A 19712-nucleotide genomic window follows, 5' to 3' on the forward strand; every position below is an offset into this window, starting at 1 on the left:
CCTATGACCTATGAGGTGAGTTTGTTTAGTCATTTATGTCTCATATTTTATTTCTGATGTAGTTGTTTACTAAATCTTAACTGAACCCCTTCAGTTACAGCTATTGTGGCAGTGTTTTGGTTAGAACAGGATATGACAAGAAGCATGTCATTTTACATAGTACCCTCCAAGCTCATCATTAAGCTCAGGGCCCTGGGTCTGAACCCCGCCCTGTGCAACTGGGTCCTGGACTTCCTGATGGGCCGTCCCCAGGTGGTGAAGGTAGGAAACAACACCTCCACTACGCTGACTCTCAACACAGGTGCACCGCAAGGGTGCATGTTCAGCCCCCTTCTGCTCTCCCTGTTCACCATGACTGCGTGGCCACGCACGCCTCCAACTCAATCATTGAGTTTGCAGACGGCACAACAAGCCTGATTACCAACAACGACAAGACAGCCTACAGGGAGGAGGTGAGGGCGCGGGCGGAGTGGTGCGTGGAAAATAACCTCTCCCTCAACATCAACAAAACAAAGGAGCTGATCGTGGACTTAAGGAGACAGCAGAGGGAACACGCCCCCATCCACATCGACAGGACCGCAGTGGAGAAGGTGAAAAGCTTCAAGTTCCTCGTCATACACATCACGGGCAATCTGAAATGGTCCACCCACACAGACAGTGGGGTGAAGAAGGTGCAACAGCGCCTCTTCAACCTCAGAAGGCTGAAGAAATTTGGCTTGGCCCCTAAGACTCTCACAAACTTCTACAGATGTACAATTGAGAGCATCCTGTCGGGCTGTATCACCGCCTGGTACGGCAACTGCACCGTCCGCAACTGCAGGGCTCTCCAGATGGTGTTGTGGTCTGCACAACGCATCACCAGGGCACACTGCCTGCCCTCCAGGACACCTACAGCACCTGATGTCACAGGAAAGCCAAAAAGATCATCAAGGACATCAACCACCTGAGCCACGGCCTGTTCACCCCGCTATCATCCAGAAGGCGAGGTCAGTACAGGTGCATTAAAGCTGGGACCGAGAGACTGTCAAGGCTATCAGACTGTTAAATATGAATCACTAGGCAGCCTCCACCCAGTACTCTTTTCAGAACTTAGTCACTAGCCGGCTACCACCCGGTTACTCAACCCTGTACCTTGGAGGCTGCTACCCTGTAGACATGGAATCACTGATCACTTTAATAATGGAACACTGGCCACTTTAATCATGTTTACATAATGTTTTACTCATTTCATATGTATATACTGTATTCTACTGTATTCTAGTCAATGCCACTCCAATATTGCTTGTCCTAATATTTATATATTTCTCAATTCCATTATTTTACTTTGAGATTTGTGTGTACTGTTGTGAATTGTTAGATACTACTGCACTGCATGTCGCTACCACAGCAATAACGTCTGCTAAATATGTGACCAATAAAATGTGATTTGATTTACATGAAGTACCTTCAATCAACAGCAGAGGGGGCTATTCATTCAAATTAGTAAGTATTTATTTAACTAGGCAAGCCAGTTAAAACCAAATTCTTATTTACAATGACAGCCTACTGGGGAACAATGGATTAACTGCCTTGTTCAGGGCAGAACAACAGATGTATACCTTGTCAACTCAGGGATTTGATCCAGCAACCTTTCGGTTACTGGCCCAATGCTCTAACCACTAGGCTACCTACCGCTCTAACCACTAGGTTGCCGCCCTGAAAGTAAATGTAGTAGATGTCTAAAATCATATACATAGAATAATATATCATTTCAGATTCTACTTTGTCATCGTTAGTACTGTCTTGATAAGAACTTGATGTATCAATGTACTTTCTAACCAGTGACGTATATAAACATAAGTATACAGTATATGTCCATGGCGCTAACCTTTTTTTGACACTATTTCTAGCATCCAGGGGGTTTCATGTAATGTATCCATTGTAATATCAGTGTCTTTTATTGGGCTTCTCTGTTAAAGCTAGCAGCTTACTTGAGCTGATGCCATAGACACAAAGGCACCATGTCCCATATATCTTACCAGTAAAGATCACCCACTCCCACACACACACACACACGCTCCGGACACCACCCAGCCAGACTGTAATGCCAGGCATATGCTCCCCACGCCATGCAAGAAAATCGACCCTATGAACATAAGGAGCAAATGATAGAGGATTAGCACTCTCTTTCTCTGTCTCACCCCCCTTCTCGCTCTCTCTCTTTCTCCTTTCTCTCGCTCTTTCTGATGTCTAATTCTCCACAGTTGAAGGGACACATGGCGCTTTTCCCTAAAGTAGGGCCAAGGTCAGATTGGGGGTGCCTGTGCAGACATCGGGGGTGCAGACATTGAGAGGGTCTGTGGTATCTAGTGTCTTGACTCATTCACTCATTTCTGTTCAATGGTATTTTATAGGAAAGGGGCTGATTGACCTTTAAATAAACCTTTCTGGCACATGTCTTTATGGGGTCACAGTATAGCCTATGGATACATTTTACAATAGCAATGTAAAAAGCGACTAATGTGTTTTACTCTACGTAGTAGAGGGTAACTGCACCACATGGCAAAGAGTCAGCTTGATTAGCTTGGTAGCCATTTGGAACCAGAATGGTTACCACATTGACTTCTGGGAATAATGCCTTGCCTGAATGTGCAGTTTTACTGAACTGATCTGACTCTCATCCCTACGATGTACATCTGTCACCTTGTCCACCTCCTCTCTCTCGCCTCTCTCTCTCCGTATCTCTTTTATACACACACACACACATTCCAATCATACCACCATAGGGAAGGTATAACATTAATACACCGTCACTCCTTCCATCTCTGACCCTCCTCTGCACTTGTTTCAATTAACTCACTGGGCTTGATATTCACTTCCAAACTCAAGACAGCAATATAAACAACAAATATTTGTGTTTTACATCTTGACACAAGTTCCCCACAGGGAGCTGTAGCCTACTGCGTCAACCAAGAGAGGGCAACACTGGCACATTTGGCCTGTCAGTCAATCTGGATCACTGCCACTCTGCTACCATCCCTCTCCAATGAAGGCGGCTGTTATTTGTATGTCTCAGACCCACCAGCAGTTGCTGCCATCAGTCATCAGCACCCCTCCACCCCCATCAGCCTGGGAGCATGGGCAGTGGGGAGGGTGAGAGGGACAGGCAGCGTCATGCTTCATAAAGCTGTCTGTTACTGTAGGTTTATAGTTACTCCTGCGAGGGGCTGCAGTTGGAACTGGACGTTTTGAGGGCCGGCGGCAGTGGCGGCGTCTCCCTGATTCCTCTCCCACCATTTTTCAGGCGGTGACAAGGATGCGGCGGCCTTTTGACAGGGCAGCATGGTACCAGAGGAGGCTCCTGTAGGTGAGTTGCCTCATTGCAGTGCCGACCGTTGTGATGTACTGTGTGTTGACACGGCCCGCCCGGCACACACACACGCACACGCACACACACACACACACTGATATATCTGTGATATCATATCACACAGCAGTGCGTACAACCTGGAGCATTGTAAGGAATGACTAAGAGTAATGACTAGGATTCAGTTTCTTATAGATCCCTAAACTTGACAAAGCCAATATCATGTTCATGTCTCAACAACGGAAGTAGAGGTTGGAGTCTAGTTAGGAATGTTGGCAGGTTTTGTGTGGGAGAGTCTTCCTTCCCTCACAATGTGACTGATGGTGGGAATGAAACCTTGGGAAAGCAACAATGAAGATGAACAGAAGTTTTTTCTATTTCTCTCTGTATGGTTAGACATGACCATCTGACCCAAAGATTGGCTTATTGACATGCTGGAGAACACTTTTTTGGGACACTGCTGGTTAGGTAGGATCATTTAATGAATGAATGCATATCTGGGCTGGTTAGGTAGGACAATTTAATGAAAGAATGGACATGCTAAAGTACGACTATTAAGTAGGACAATTAGGTTGGACAATTTAATGAGTTAATGGATATCTAAGCTGGATAGGTAGAACAATTAGGTAGCACAATTAGGTAGGACAATTAGGTAGGACAATTAGGTAGGATAATTAGGTAGGACAATTTAATGAATGAATGGATAGCTGAGTTGTCAGATAGCAACAGATCATATTGTAAAAGGTCACACTAGTGTATGTTTTAAAGATGTTTATGGGTGGCCTGTGTACTTTCTCTGAACCGCCGTGGCACAACTGTACAAACTTTTGTCCTCTAGTCAGATAGAGAATGGAGGGAGCCGCAAAGTGGCAGAGGACAAGTGCTGTCATTCCACTGGGATGACAGTGGGAATGAAAGACAACTGGGTGCCTCTGGGGGTGGAGGAGGAGAGGAGAAAGGATGACGGTGGTGGAAGACTGGAGAGAAGACAAGTAGAGTAGAGATTATAATGGAAGAATCATATGGAGAGATGAGTAAATATGAGAGGAGAAGTGGAGAAGGGAGCAGAGGAGAGGGGGATAGTTAGTAGAGGAGGGGGTTTGGAGTAACAGATGAGGGGCTTACTGCGATTCGGAGGGGTGTGATGCTGCTTTAGTAGGATATTCCGTCTGGAATGGACGAGCTGAGAAATCCACACTGCAGCTGTCAATTGTTCACCACCTACACACACCGCCTGTTAAGACACACACTCCATGTGCTACGCACACACACATTCACCACCCATTCACTCACAGGTCACACACACACGCACATAAACTTATGAGTATATTTGTATTGAGCAATACACTACTTTTCAAAAGAGCCCGAGACGTCGTTTTTGTCCCTACTGTTAATCATTAAATCGAAAGTAACCCTTGAGATATGCACATTTCTGAGGGGTTGGTCGTATTAAATATTAACATATTTTTTCAGTTGCAGTATCTCGTCTGGGTAATTCAGGGGTTATCTCGTCAGGGGTAATAACTTATGGTCTGGCACGTCTGGACAGTTGGTTGTCCCTATAAACAATGGTTATCACGTTGGCCTACACCCGCCTTTATACACAGCTCAACAATGGATCCAGTCACATTGCTTTATGGGTAAATACAACATTGAATAGAGTATGATGTTAAAGCCAATAAACAACAATTGATGGAGACGTGTTATAGTGCACAAATGCTACAGACAAGCACAATGTGTGCCACGATGTAATACATTTCAAGGACAAGGCAGTGAAGAAATGGTTTAACATATAATGCAACACATCGACGGACAGGCAGTCATGGCCCACTGAACTATGGGTAAGTGTTCTGTTGCATATCCTGGAAGTTCGAAAGTATGATGTTTTACAACTGCAGGGATTTGACTTGATGAAGTTCATTTGGTCCTGTGTGGCTTAGTCGGTAGAGAATTGTGGTTGCAATGCCAAAGGTTGTAAGTATGATTCCCGCTGGAACCGGCCATATGTAAAACGTATGCACGCATGACTACAAGTCGCTTTGTATAACAGTGTCTGCTAAATGGCAAATATTATATCAATTTGTGATCACTAGGGAATAGGGCTACTGGCCTAGGGATTAATCAGGTTGTCATTATAGGTCATAAGGCATTAATACAAGTGAATTACCCATGTATAAGCATAAGTCAATTTACACACCTTACAAATACAATGGCCTTCGTAACTGCATCAATACTCATATTCAAAGTTTCAACACTAGCCTATATGTTTTGCAGTGAATCAGAGGTCCAGTAAAGAGGGAATAATTTCTGTCATGGCTGATTTAAAATGAAGAATGGTCAGTCCTAGGACACATAAAGGCAGAATGAAACATGCTATTTCCCCATTTTTAAACAACATTTCAAAGTTATTCATTTGTGTGTACAAATAGTTACATGGATTTGATCATTTATCCCATAACCTGCACTTCAATATTTGTTATAACAGTTTGAGATTGCAGGCTTACAAAATAACATTGATTTTAAATATATATATATATATATATGTAAAAATACAAGTTCATCTCTGTTATATTTCGATTACCAAATAATCTTCCATTGAAATAAACCCTAGTTCAATGTACCGGTTGTCAGGCCTCACTTCGCCGCTCATAGCTCACGTCCGCACACTCACTTCTCACCTACTCTCTCTCTGTAGTCCCGTTCCGTTTATGTTCTCACCTGTACGGAAGTGAACATAATAGGCTGGGCAGGTAAGAATGTCTGTACCACGCAGGCACTCAACGTCTTTCCTGCCAGGTAAGAAAGACGGCGCATTCTCTTGTTGTTTAGCCTAGACAGTGATACCAAGAGAAGCTGACTAAGGCTGGAAATACCTATTTGTTTTATTACTTTTACTCTACATATTTAGAGCGCCAGAGAATGTTTTGTTGTTCTTTCATATCCCTATAGAAGTAACCGCGAGGACCAATGGGGATTGCTGTACTTCTGGTCCTGATTCTTCGGCATTGGATCAACAACGTGGAGGGTAAGACTAGAGATCGGATCAAATGGATTTCATTAAATAACTTCAGTAACTTCTCCTTTCAAGATTACATGTAACTGCAGTATATCCAGATGTTTCCCTGGATTATAATAGCTTTATTATACTTTTATAAAGGTAAATATTCAACGTCATACATGAATGCAATGTATTGATTACATTTAAATTCGTTTATTTGATCCAGTGGTTTATATATACAAATATTTATTTATAAATCCCCCCACACACACACAATTATTATTGTGATTTATCATGATAACATAACCTATCATTTGCTCTAGTTATTCATGCGCAAATTAACCAGGCGCATCACAAAGACAGAGGCACTAAAAAAATCACTCATATACTATAGTATTACATGCCAGGCAGCAGTGCCGTGAGAAAATGTAGCCAGTGCTAGACAGGGCTGACCACTTCTGTATTCTATATTCTCCGTGTGGTGTCCATGTAGGAACATGTTCGGTTGGCAGCGCAGTGACTTGTGACGAGTGTCTCCAGCTGGGTCCCCAATGTGCATGGTGCTCACAAGAGGTAGGCTATACGTCTTGGGCAGGGGAACTATTACATTCAGCCGTGGGCCGATTTTTCCTTGAGCGGATGTTCGGGGGGCCGGATTATAGTTATAAATAATGTGTGCACTGCAAATTGACCGCAAGAGTTCCAAACAGATAAAATATTTGACAAAAAACAGAATAATTTCAAACGTTAATTACATTTGGGTTTCGATCACATATGCCTCTCTATTTATGCGTGGGAATACTAGGGAACAATTTCCTGAATAAAAATAACTTTGACTCATTTCCTGCTGATTTTACAGTCTTGTATGTCCAAGAACGAAATGTATATAAAAATATATAAAACTATATATCTATATTTTGCACAGAACTTTGGGGGCCAAATAAAATCACTGCCTATTGAGGAAGGCTGATCTAGGTGTCAGTGGCAGTTATGTGGAGGTGAGGATAGAGTCAAGCGCAGGACACTGAGTAAAATAACTTACTTTACTCTCGAAGAAACTCATAAGTCAAAATCCACGCGGGGATAAATAATCCTGACACAAAACAACTAACACGATGACAAGCAAACAATCACGCACAAAACATAATGAGAACCAGAGGGTTAAATCGGGAAAATAATCATAAACGAGATGGGAACCAGGTGTGAACAATCAAGACAAAACAAATGGAAAAAGAAACGTGGATCGGTGGTCGCTAGAAAGCCGGTGACGATGACGCTGAACGCCGCCCCAACAAGGAGAGGCGCCAACTTCGGCCGAAGTCGTGACACTAGGGCATAACATTGTTGCAAGTCCAGTAAGAAAACGTGTCATGAATTCATAAATGTGTAACTAGCCTAACTTAAAATGGAATACTGATATGACGTTGTTGAAGGAGCGAATTGCAGTGCAGAGTCAAAAAAATATTGTTAAATGATTTAATGATGACAATATTTGTAAATGATCTTCAGAAGTCCTATCTTTAAGTTAGTACTATAGTATGAATATAACTATTGACTGATGAAACACCAATAAAATATGTTAAGAGTCTCAGATTGGTTGTAAATGTGGGAGTAAAACCTTGTGGTGTTTTTAAACCTCTCAGAATTTCACAGACTCGTTTTTAATTAGTGAGCGATGTGACACGCCGTACGTCCTCCTAGAGAGAGGCTGTCCCCAGGACCTGGTAGAATTTCCTGTGACCAACTCCGAGGTCCACAAGGACCAGCCTCTCGGGAAGAAGACGGGGAATACCAACAGCACACAGATATCACCACAGAAGATGGCCCTCAAACTCAGAACTGGTAAACCCTTATTTATACAGTTACTGATGGAGACCTGGGGCAGTCGCCGTGTCCATTATTTATACAGCCATTGGGTACACTGCTCACTGCTCACACTCTGTGTACATGTTGGCCTGGTGGTGATTTGAAGTTGATTTAGTAACTCTTTTTGATGAATGAAGGATGTTTAATGAATATTTTCACACAATTTTTCACATAAAGATAATAATATGAATAGAATTTCTCACTAGCATGGTCATCCCTTGAACTGAACGCAGCCCAGAGAGAGAGACAGAAAACACTCTATTTGTTATTTTTTTGTTCAGGCAGTGAGGTGACCTTCCAGATCAGTGTGCAGCAGACAGAGGACTACCCTGTAGACATCTACTACCTGATGGACCTCTCAGCCTCCATGATTGACGACCTGGAGATGATTAAAGACTTGGGCTCCACCCTGTCCAAAGAGATGGCAAAGCTCACCAGTAAATTCAGACTTGGATTTGGGTCCTTCGTTGAGAAACCAGTCCTCCCGTTCATTAAGATCACTCCTGGAGAGCTGGAGAACCCTTGTAGGTAGGGTACAGTATGGTTGTGAGAAATTCAATGAAAACCATTTGTAACACTATGGTTGAAGTATAAATGAAGACCACTTTATTTATATAATATATGTATTTAGCAGACACTTTTATCCAAAGTGACTTACAGTCATGCGTACATATTTATGGGTGGACCCGGGAATCAAACCCCACTACCCTGGCGTTACAAGGGCCATACTCTACCAACTAAGCTACAAAGGACCATCTTTCTGTGGAAGAGACAGATTTTCTCACTAAAGAAGCTTAGTAAACGACACAATGTTTTTGTGTATATTTATAACAAGCTTACTTGTTGTAAGTAATAGTAATAACTAGTAATAATTAATGAGTTAAACAGTGATGGAAATATTTGGCCGTCAAAGTCTTATCTGTAGACATGGAAAGTCATGGAAAGGTCTGTTATTTTGAATTTGTCTTAGAGTGGAACTCTGGTCATAGATGTAATACGCTATGTTTCTCTATGGTATTCCCATGCAGGAGTGTGGATGAGAGCTGTCTGCCAACGTTTGGATACAAAAACGTCCTACCCCTCACCAGCAGCACAGAGAACTTCAACAATATCATCACCAACCAGCGTGTGTCTGCCAACATCGACCTGCCGGAGTGTGGCTTCGATGCCATTATGCAGGCTGCTGTCTGTGGGGTAAGTGAAACAGTCTGTGGTTCACGTTTGATTTGATTTGTCCCCAACGATGGTACCTATTTTAACAGAATAGAATAGAGCTGAATAGAAAATAATACTGCAGAATAGAATATAAGGGAAGGGAATAGAATATCTTTATTTTTCAAGGGAACTTCAGGTGTTCTTTGACAATGGACTATTGTATTCGTGCGGTATAATAATCTCTCATCTCTTCCTGTTAGGACAAGATAGGCTGGAGGAACGACTCCATGCGTCTGCTGGTGTTTGTGAGCGACGCCGACTCTCACTTTGGGATGGACAGCAAGATGTCAGGCATCGTCGTCCCTAACGACGGGGAGTGCCATCTGGACAGCAACAATGAATACTCTATGGCTGCCCATCTGGTAAGGGGACAGTCACATCCGATTCATTTATTATTTCTATGACTGGGGTTGTAGTACAAGGATTCACTGTTTATGATACTATAATATGGCTTTCATTCCTATCCATGGTGAAGGAGTGTCCCTTTACTGTAAAGACTACTGGCTCTTTGGGGTCTAGGCCGGGTGACTGTAAAGTACTTTTTATTACTGTTGATGTGAAAAGGACTTTAGAAATACATGTAATTGGTTCATTCATTGGGATGAAGTACGATGGTCTGAGGTTTTAAAATACTGACTTTGTCCATCCAGGAATACCCAACTCTGGGACAGCTGATGGATAAACTGGTGGACAACAATATCCTGCTTATATTCGCTGTGACGGAAAATCAGAAACACAACTACGAGGTGAGAACTTCTCCTTCTCCCTCCATTGTCCTTTTCCCAACAGCAACGTGACGTTTACCCGGCAGAAAACACCGGGTTGAAACGAGGTATGCGGTAAGCATGGAGAAGGAACATGTATCTCTGTGTATCGTTGAGGTTAGCATGTTTGAATCGCTAAGTGCTCTCAGTGGGCGTGTTGGAACGAGCGCTCTCTTCTTCCTGTTTTGGGTAGAACTTGTTTCCCTATGATGTTGCTGTGACTGGTCGACCGACCTACATGAACAGTAACCGTGTGTCTGTTGTGTGTTTTATCACAGAACTATGCAAATTTCATACCTGGTGCCACTGTGGGGGTTCTGGAATCAGATTCAAGGAACATCCTCGAACTGATTGTGACGGCGTATAAAGTAAGAGTCCGATTCTGTCACTGTGGGTGTACAGTGTGTTTGTTAGTTAGCAGGATTATTGAGACTCGCTGAGTACATGGCCGTAGTGACCTCTGACTAGCTGCCTCGGCTTAGATTCTTCCTTTCTGTTTATCTCTTCTCTCTCTTACTCCTCTCCCCGCCACCCCTCTCCCTCCCCCCTCTCATCCCTGTCGCTCCGTTCCTTCCCCCTCTGTGTGCGTTGAGGGTGATGAGAGCAGACCCACAGCTTCTAATCATTTCATCAGACACTTCCTGAACAGCCTACCATAGCCAAGTCACGTCTAGCTATGCCAAGGGGCTTCACTGAGAGATTTATTCAATACCGAGCTAATGGCAAGCGCATAGCATCTAGAATCTAGCATAATGTACAGGACATACTTTATGTGGAAGCTATTAAGAGGTTAGCCACATTACCAATGTAGCTTATTTTGGGGATAACTAGATATTGATTTAGTGCTCGTCATAGTACACTGTACCGTGAGTACGCTACTGCTCCAGCTGTGTTCCAGCTCAAGCTTTTCTCTCAAGCATCACACAGACCACATCTTCCCAGAAGGCCTGGAGGAACTGAAAGGATAAAAATGTCAAGTACTCTGTCAACACTGTGTTTACTAAGAGAAAGAGTCCTAAGAGTCATATCTACCTCACTGTACCCTGTGGTGATTGGCTATTAACACCTGGGATACCTGGGAGCTTGCCAGAATACCTGGGAAGTGACTGGGATCATGACTCACACCACTCAGAGAAAGGGACTTACCTATATAGTGGAAGACTAGAAATGGATAGGCCCAGCTGGGTAAACCTTAGCAGTGTTGGAACATACTCGGAGCCTTAGAAAGGGAGTAATACGTTAGTGGTTGCAGAAGCTTGTAATGGTTCCCTTTCTCTCTCTCTCTCTCACTCACTCACTCACTCACTCACTCACTCACTCACTCACTCACTCACTCACTCACTCACTCACTCACTCACTCACTCACTCACTCACTCACTCACGCGCACACAGACACACACAGACACACACAGGACTAGGACCTGACCATGGCCCTGTTATAGGTTACCTTTGTGTTTCCAGGAGCTGCGGTCTGAGATAGAGCTGGAGGTACTAGGAGACACAGAGGATCTACAGATCTCCTTCACAGCGATCTGTCAGGATGGGACAGTACTACCTGGACAGAAACAATGCTCCAACGTCAAAGCTGGAGACACGGTTTGTTCCTATTTTGCTGGTCAGTTGGTCAGTGATGTTCAAGAACAATATTCCTCTATTTTCCTCTTGTCGTAACAAGTTTCCAACGGACTATACAGCCACCTGAAAGCATGTATGCTATAACATTCACCCTTCAATCTCTGTGATTCCCAGGTCTCCTTCAATGTGACGGTAGAACTCTCTGAGTGTCTCGACGGTCCCCAGCGTTTCCTCATCAAACCGGTGGGCTTTCAGGACCCCCTGGAGATAGACCTGGAGTCCCTGTGCTCCTGTGCCTGTCACCAGACCCCCGAGCCCAACAGCAGCCACTGCAGCCTGGGCCGTGGATCTCTGGAGTGTGGCTCCTGTCTGTGTGATCCCGGGTACATGGGTTCCAAGTGTGAGTGTACGGAGGAGAGCGTCCAGAGCAGTAACTGCAAGGCCAGTGGCGCTCCGGAGTCCTGTAGCGGGCAAGGGGAGTGTTACTGCGGCCAGTGTGTGTGTCACCCGTCTAGTTTCGGACGCGTCTACGGGGCCTACTGCGAGTGTGACGACTTCTCGTGTGTGAGGTTCCGAGGGGTCCTCTGTGGAGGTGTGTACGTACGGTGGGAACACAGACTTTCATGACGAGCATTGTGGTTTCACCTCTTCCTCTTTTGATGAAAACAGACAATGTTCTGACATCACAGTGACACAGTAATTTAACATATGACCTTAGAATATTGCAGCAGGATATACTGTTGTTACTTTCTTCCGTGCTAATGTGTGTGTGTGTGTGTGTGTGTGTGTGTGTGTGTGTGTGTGTGTGTGTGTGTGTGTGTGTGTGTGTGTGTGTGTGTGTGTGTGTGTGTGTGTGTGTGTAGGTCACGGGGACTGTGACTGCGGCGGGTGTGTGTGTCAGAGCGGCTGGACGGGGGAGTACTGTAACTGCAGCAGCAGCAGGGACACGTGTGTGTCGGAGGACGGAGCGCTGTGCAGCGGACGGGGGAAGTGTGTGTGCGGGAAGTGTGTGTGTTCCATGCCCGGAGCCTCTGGAGACACCTGTGAAAGGTGCCCTACCTGTGGAGACTCCTGTAGCTCTGCTAGGTAAGAAGAACACAAGCCTGTCCAGTTTCCCAATGTCACATACAGTTGAAGTCGGAAGTTTACATACACCTTAGCCAAATACATTTAAACTCAGTTTTTCACAATTCCTGACATTTAATCCTAGTAAAAATTCCCTGTCTTAGGTCAGTTGGGATCACCACTTTATTTTAAGAATATGAAATGTCAGAATAATAGCAGAGAGAATGATTTATTTCCCAGTGGGTTAGAAGTTTACATACACTCAATTAGTATTTGGTAGCATTGCCTTTAAATTGTATAACTTGGGTCAAACGTTTCGGGTAGCCTTCCACAAGGTTCCCACAATAAGTTGGGTGAATTTTGGGCCATTCCTCCTGATAGAGCTGGTGTAACTGAGTCAGGTTTGTAGGCCTCCTTGCTCGCACACACTTTTTCAGTTCTGCCCACACATTTTCTATACGATTGAGGTCAGGGCTTTGTTATGGCCACTCCAATACCTTAACTTTGTTGTCCTTAAGCCATTTTGCCACAACTTTGGAAGTATGCTTGGGGTCATTGTCCATTTGGAAGACCCATTTGCGACCAAGCTTTAACTTCCTGACTGATGTCTTGAGATGTTGCTTCATTATATCCACATAATTTTCCTCCCTCATGATGCCATCTATTTTGTGAAGTGCACCAGTCCCTCCTGCAGCAAAGCACCCCCACAACATGCTGCCACCCCCGTGCTTCACGGTTGGGATGGTGTTCTTTGGCTTGCAAGTATCCCCCTTTATTCTCCAAACATAAGGATGGTCATTATGGCCAAACAGTTCTATTTTTGTTTCATCAGACCAGAGGACATTTCTACAGAAAGTACAATCTTTGTCCCCATGTGCAGTTGCAAACCGTAGTCTGGCTTTTTTATGGCAGTTTTGGAGCAGTTGCTTCTTCCTTGCTGAGCGGCCTTTCCGGGTATGTCGATATGGGACTCGTTTTACTGTGGATATAGATACTTTTGTACCTGTTTCCTCCAGCATCTTCACAAGGTCCTTTGCTGTTGTTCTGGGATTGATTTGCACTTTTCGCACCAAAGTACGTTCATCTCTAGGAGACAGAATGAGTCTCCTTCCTAAGCGGTATGATAGCTTCGTGGTCCCATGGTGTTTATACTTGCGTACTCTTGTTTGTACAGATAAACGTGGTACCTTCAGGCGTTTGGAAATTGCTCCCAAGGATGAACCAGACTTGTGGAGGTCTACAATTTGTTGGGCTGATTTCTTTTGATTTGTCCATGATGTCAAGCAGAGGCACTGAGTTTGAAGGTAGGCCTTGAAATACATCCACAGGTACACCTCCAATTGACTCAAATTATGTCAATTAGCCTATCAGAAGCTTATAAAGCCATGACATCATTTTCTGGAAGATTATAAGTGAAATCATTTACAGACAGATTATAAGTGAAATAATCCATCTGTAAACAATTGTTGGAAAAATTACTTGTGTCATTACTTGTGTCACAAAGTAGATGTCCTAACCAACTTGCCAAAACTATAGTTTGTTAACAAGAAATTTGTGGAGTGGTTGAAAAACTAGTTTTAATTAATTAGTTAATTATGACTCCAACCTAAGTGTATGTAAACTTCCCACTTCAACTGTATACAGCACCTTCAGAAACTATTCATGCCCCTTGATTTATTCCACATTTTTTGGTGTTACAGCCTGAATTCAAAATGGATTAAATAAATACAAATTGTCACTCATCTACACACATTACCCCATAATGACAATGTGACAACCTGTTTTTAGACATTTCTGAAAATGTGTTGAAAATGAAATCCAGAAATAACTCATTTACGTAAGTATTCACATCCCTGAGTCATTACATGTTAGCATCACCTTTGGCAGTGATTACAGCTGTGAGTCTTTCTGGGTAAGTCTGTAAGAGCTTTGCATACCTGGATTGCACATAATTCTTTAAAAAATTCTTCAAGCTCTGTCAAGTTGGTTGTTGATCATTGCTAGACAGCCATTTTCATGTCTCGACAGATTTTCAAGCTGATTTAAGTAGAAACTGTAACAACTCCAGTGTATATTTGGCCTTGTATTTTAGGTTATTGTCCTGCTGAAAGGTGCATTTCTACCAATGCTACCAAATACTAATTGAGTGTACGTAAATTTCTAACCCACTGGGAAAGCAGACTGAACCAGGTTTTCCTCTAGGATTTTTCCTGTGCTTAGCTTTATTCTGTTTATTTTTATCCCCCAAAACAACTCCCTAGTCCTTGCTGATGACAAGCATTCCCATAACATGATGCAGCCACCACCATGCTAATATGAAGACTGGTACTCGGTGATGTGTTGTGTTGGATTTGCCCCAAACATAACATTTTGTATTCAGGGCATAAAGTTAATTTCTTTGCCACATTTTTTACAATTTTACTTTAGTGCCTTATTACAAACAGGGTGCATGTTTAAGAATATTTGTATTCTGTACAGGCTTCCTTCTTTTCACTCTGTCAATTAGGTTAGTATTGTGGAGTAACTACAATGTTGTTGATCCATCCTCAGTTTTCTCCTATCACAGCCATTAAACTCTGTAACTGTTTTAAAGTCACCATTGGCCTCATGGTGAAATCCCTGAGCGGTTTCCTTCCTCTCTAGCAACTGAGTTAGGGAGGACGCCTGTATCTTTGTAGTGACTGGGTGTATTGCTACACCATCCAAAGGGTAATTAATAAGGCATTGGAAAACCTCCCTGGTCTTTGTGATTGAATCTGTGTTTGAAATTCACTGCTCGACTGAGGGACCATTCAGATAATTGTATGTGTGGGTTACAGAGATGAGATAGTCATTCAAAAATCATGTTAAACACTATTATTGCACACATAGTGAGTCCATTATGTGACTTGTTAAGCACATTTTTACTCCTGAACTTATTTAGACTTGCTGAAGCAAAGGGGTTGAATCCTTATTGATTCACAACATTTCAGCTTTTCATTTTGAATTAATTAGTACAATTTTGTAAAAAAATAATTCCACTTTGACATGATGGCATATTGTGTGTAGGCCAGTGACACAAAATTCAGAATGTGGAAAACCTCATGGGGTGTGAAGGCACTGTAGGCCGTCTGTTTCAGGAATGACAACAGCGACTGCAGACAGTACAGCAAACAAATATAGTACTAAAAGTGATGAGATGCCATCACTTATAGCAAATGTCTAGACCACACTGGCCCACATCCTGTGAAACCTTGTTCCTGTTCCACACTAGTCCACATCGTGTGAAACCTGGGTCATGTTCAGCAGAAACTGTTTTGAGGTCCAATAAAAACAAATCAAGTTTACCTACAGTATTGCGAAGCCCCCGGTCTTTACTTTTTTTTTTCCTAGCCAGGTTTGTCGCCTCTTTTCAGTACTGGGATATAGTGTTCACCTCATCTTGTCTGAATTTGTCTGCTTGTTCCTGAGGGCATCAAAAGACTGCCAACATCAGTGCTGGAGTATTTCCTTTCTCCATTGTAAAGGACCTGTCACACACAGTCCATCTGACACCACCATTATGTGCTAGACTACACACACACACAGAGAGAGAGAGAGAGAGAGAGAGAGAGAGAGAGAGAGAGAGAGAGAGAGAGAGAGAGAGAGAGAGAGAGAGCAGCCTCGGGAACAAACTGAAATCTGGCCAAGGCTTCTTCTGTTCACTCTTTATCAGGGGACACAAACAACCCTCCTGTTAAGGCCAGCAGTCAACACGTGACAGATGTTGTGTGTGTGTGTGTGTGTGTGTGTTCCTCAGGATCTGTGTGGAGTGTCATCTACAAGCAGAAGACGAGGCCACAGAGGAGTGTGTCCAAAGGTGCAGCATCCCTCACGTCTTCATCAATAATTCCACAGGTCAGTTACTCCTTCCTGCCTGTCTGTCTTTCCGTTTGAACCGTTTATAGACAAGAGTAGCCGAATCGTGACTGATAAGATTCAAATGAATATTGTGAAGAGTGAAATGAGAGCTAGAGAGAGAGAGTGACAGCAGAAACAGCATTACACAGACCTGTCCAGATTGACCACTTGTTTTAATCAAATGTGTGATTGCTAGGCTTGATGCCGGACTATTTCTGCAACCAACAATGGTACATTGTTTCCTTGCCAACCCTGATGAAGAAGTTTCTGGGGGAACTTTCTGGCCCTTTCTCTTCCCTGTTTAATATGATCACAACACGTTGTTTGTCCTGCGCGGGTACTAAACAGACTAGCATGTAAAGTTCCCCCATGGGTCAGAGATCTGGAGGTATGCTGGCCCGTCCTGCATCAAGTGTCTCCCTTTGCCCCTATCTTCACTCTCTCTTCAACCCTCTCCCTCTCCATCAGAACACTGTCTGGGTCCGGTGTTCACCTGACACTAGACAAAGGGGAACATATTATTTACCATGTCCTACAGACGGGGCTATTGTGGTGCAGGTTGAAAATACAAGGACCTGACTCTGAGGGTTTGTTCCTATAAAGGGGAGCTTATTTTGAACCCGCTCGCACTAATGCAAGCTGAGAGGTGTATCTGATCATCGCACCAGATCTTCAGGACTCAGATGTGAAATACAATGGTGTGACACACACACATTCACACAACAGAGATCTTGGCCTTTGATATGGGAATCATATTGGCAGCAGAGTAGAGAGGAGGGTATCCTCTTACGTCCTATTACAATGCAGAGGGAAGTTGATATGTGGCTTATTCATTCATCCCATCTTCATAGCTGTGTATGTGTCCACGTTCCTTTTCAGAATACGATGAGAGCCGGTCCACGCTGTGTACCCTAAAGAGCGAGAACAACTGCTTCATCTCTTTCAGTGTGGTGGCTGGAGACATAGGGAGCACTGTGTATAATCTAAAGATGTACGGTAAGGTCAACGCCACACCTTGGGCCAGATTCACCAAAAGGTTTTTGAACGTCACTTACAAGTACGAACAGTGAGAGAATGAAGGTGTTGAAAGCGAAGGAACGAGGCCAGAAGTTTAAGTGCAAGTAGACATTTTTGGCGAATCATTTTATACAGTCCTTTCTGAAAGTAATGAATGCAACTGGTAAAGGGGCTTAGTGAATCTGACTGGGTCAATACATACAGTGAATCAGTTAACAGGCAGATGTGAAAATCTCAGTGGGAAACATTGGAAACAGAATGCCCAATAATCTGCTTCCACATTATATTTGTTATTACCTTTATTTAACTACACAAGTCAGTTAAGAACAAATTCTTATTTACAATGACGGCCTACACCGGTCGAACCCAGATGACACTGGGCCAATTGTGCACCGCACTATGGGACTCCCAATCACGGCCGGTTGTGATACAGCCTGGAATCGAACCAGGGTGTCTGTAGTGACGCCTCAAGTGCTGACATGCAGTGCCTTAGACCGCTGCGCCACTCGGGAGCGAATGATGAGTCTGATCACTGTAATCATCAGACTCATCATGTGACCAATATAAAATATATATTCGTAACATTAGCATAAAAGTTCTCCATTTCTATCACAACCAGGGTAACGGTTACTGTAATGAATTTATCTCGCCAAATGTGCTAACAAAACTTTCTATTACAATTACACCTCGAAAAAGTGTCTCTGTGATGACTACGGAAGTAACTGTGTGTGTGTCTGTCTCTCTCTCTCTCTCTCCATCCCTCCAGACTGTCCTGAGCCCCCCAACATAGCTATGATAGTACTGGGGGTCTCTCTGTCCATCCTCACCATCGGCCTCATCCTGCTGGGGGTGTGGAAGCTGCTGATCTCGGTCCACGACCGCAATGAGATCGCCAAGTTTGAGGCCGAGAGGGCAAAGGCTAAATGGCAGTCGGTAAGATGGTGTTACTTGTCCTCATTTGCTCTGTCTAATGTCAATTGCTTTTAAATTCTTGTAGAATTGATTGTTAAACCGTGTTTTTCTTTCCCACAGGGTACAAACCCTCTGTTTAGAAGCTCGACATCAACGTTTAAAAATGTAACTTATAAAAGCACAGGGGGACCGAAAGTTGATATTCATCCAATGGATGGCTACTGATGATGACATCAGTGTGTGTGTGTGTGTGTGTGTGTGTGTGTGTGTGTGTGTGTGTGTGTGTGTGTGTGTGTGTGTGTGTGTGTGTGTGTGTGTGTGTGTGTGTGTGTGTGTGTGTGTGTGTGTGCTTGTGCATGCGTGTGTGTGTGTGGTGTAAGGACAAATTGTAAACACCACAATGTACAACATTGTATCACTCCAAAAGGTCTGGATCTTCTTCAGGGATGCTATCTCATATCAGCAGACAGAAAATGGAATGTCTAGCTATGAATCATCTCTAAATGAAATGACTTTGATTTTGCTGCTCTTAAAGTTGTCTCTGGTACAAACACTCTGCTGAACTGAACACTGGATATTCCCATTTAGATTGTTACAGATTTAGGATCTTAATTTGATCACCCCGTTGCAGGAGAACTTTCCTGCAATGCAGGAAATGTCAAAATTGTAGTGTATTTGAGGTTTAAAAAGGTTTCTGAAGTTTGTAATTTCTGCTTTGAAATTTCAGACTTCATTTCCCTTATGGAAAATATGTAAACCTCTACAAAAATATCCAATATCCATGTGTAATTCACATAATTATTTACATTTCTGGTTGCTGCAGGATTATTTTCCTGCTGTAGCAAACTGGCTCAAATTAAGATCCTACATCTAAACTGAGTAGGCTTGATACTACTGCAATAATGTTTCATGTTTTTTGAGTTATGAATGTTTTGTTTTGGGTTTTGAATCGAGGCTGAGCCTTGAATTATGTAATCTTCATTGGAATCATTTTGAGAAGAATAGTTGATTCACTTTAATGTATGGCGCAAAAAATAAAGTTGAACTTTTCAGTTGTTGCCACATCATCATGTTC

The 19712-nt window shown here is 43.3% G+C and overlaps 1 protein-coding gene across 4 annotated transcripts; it reads left to right on the forward strand.

Moving 5' to 3' along the window:
* Nucleotides 1–3159: 3159 nt before the first annotated feature.
* Nucleotides 3160–19704, forward strand: LOC106575165 (integrin beta-6). 4 transcript variants are annotated; one of them, XM_014151423.3, is made up of 16 exons: nt 3160–3346; nt 6296–6371; nt 6838–6917; nt 7988–8186; nt 8492–8738; nt 9239–9404; nt 9626–9787; nt 10076–10171; nt 10468–10557; nt 11651–11785; nt 11939–12356; nt 12628–12850; nt 16608–16705; nt 17588–17704; nt 18492–18658; nt 18758–19704. In XM_014151423.3, the coding sequence occupies exons 2-16, from the start codon at nt 6314–6316 to the stop codon at nt 18860–18862; spliced, it is 2361 nt and encodes a 786-aa protein (XP_014006898.3). In that variant the 5' UTR covers nt 3160–3346; nt 6296–6313; the 3' UTR covers nt 18863–19704. The 4 variants fall into 4 exon arrangements, with proteins under 4 accessions (XP_014006898.3, XP_045554806.2, XP_014006899.3 ...); XM_045698850.2 differs by lacking the exon at nt 3160–3346 and adding an exon at nt 4924–5187; XM_014151424.3 differs by lacking the exon at nt 3160–3346 and adding an exon at nt 5931–6142.
* The last annotated feature ends 8 nt before the right edge of the window (nt 19705–19712 follow it).

Source organism: Salmo salar, chromosome 17 (assembly GCF_965601325.2).
Source record: "Salmo salar chromosome 17, fSalSal1, whole genome shotgun sequence".
NCBI classification, from domain to species: domain Eukaryota; kingdom Metazoa; phylum Chordata; class Actinopteri; order Salmoniformes; family Salmonidae; genus Salmo; species Salmo salar.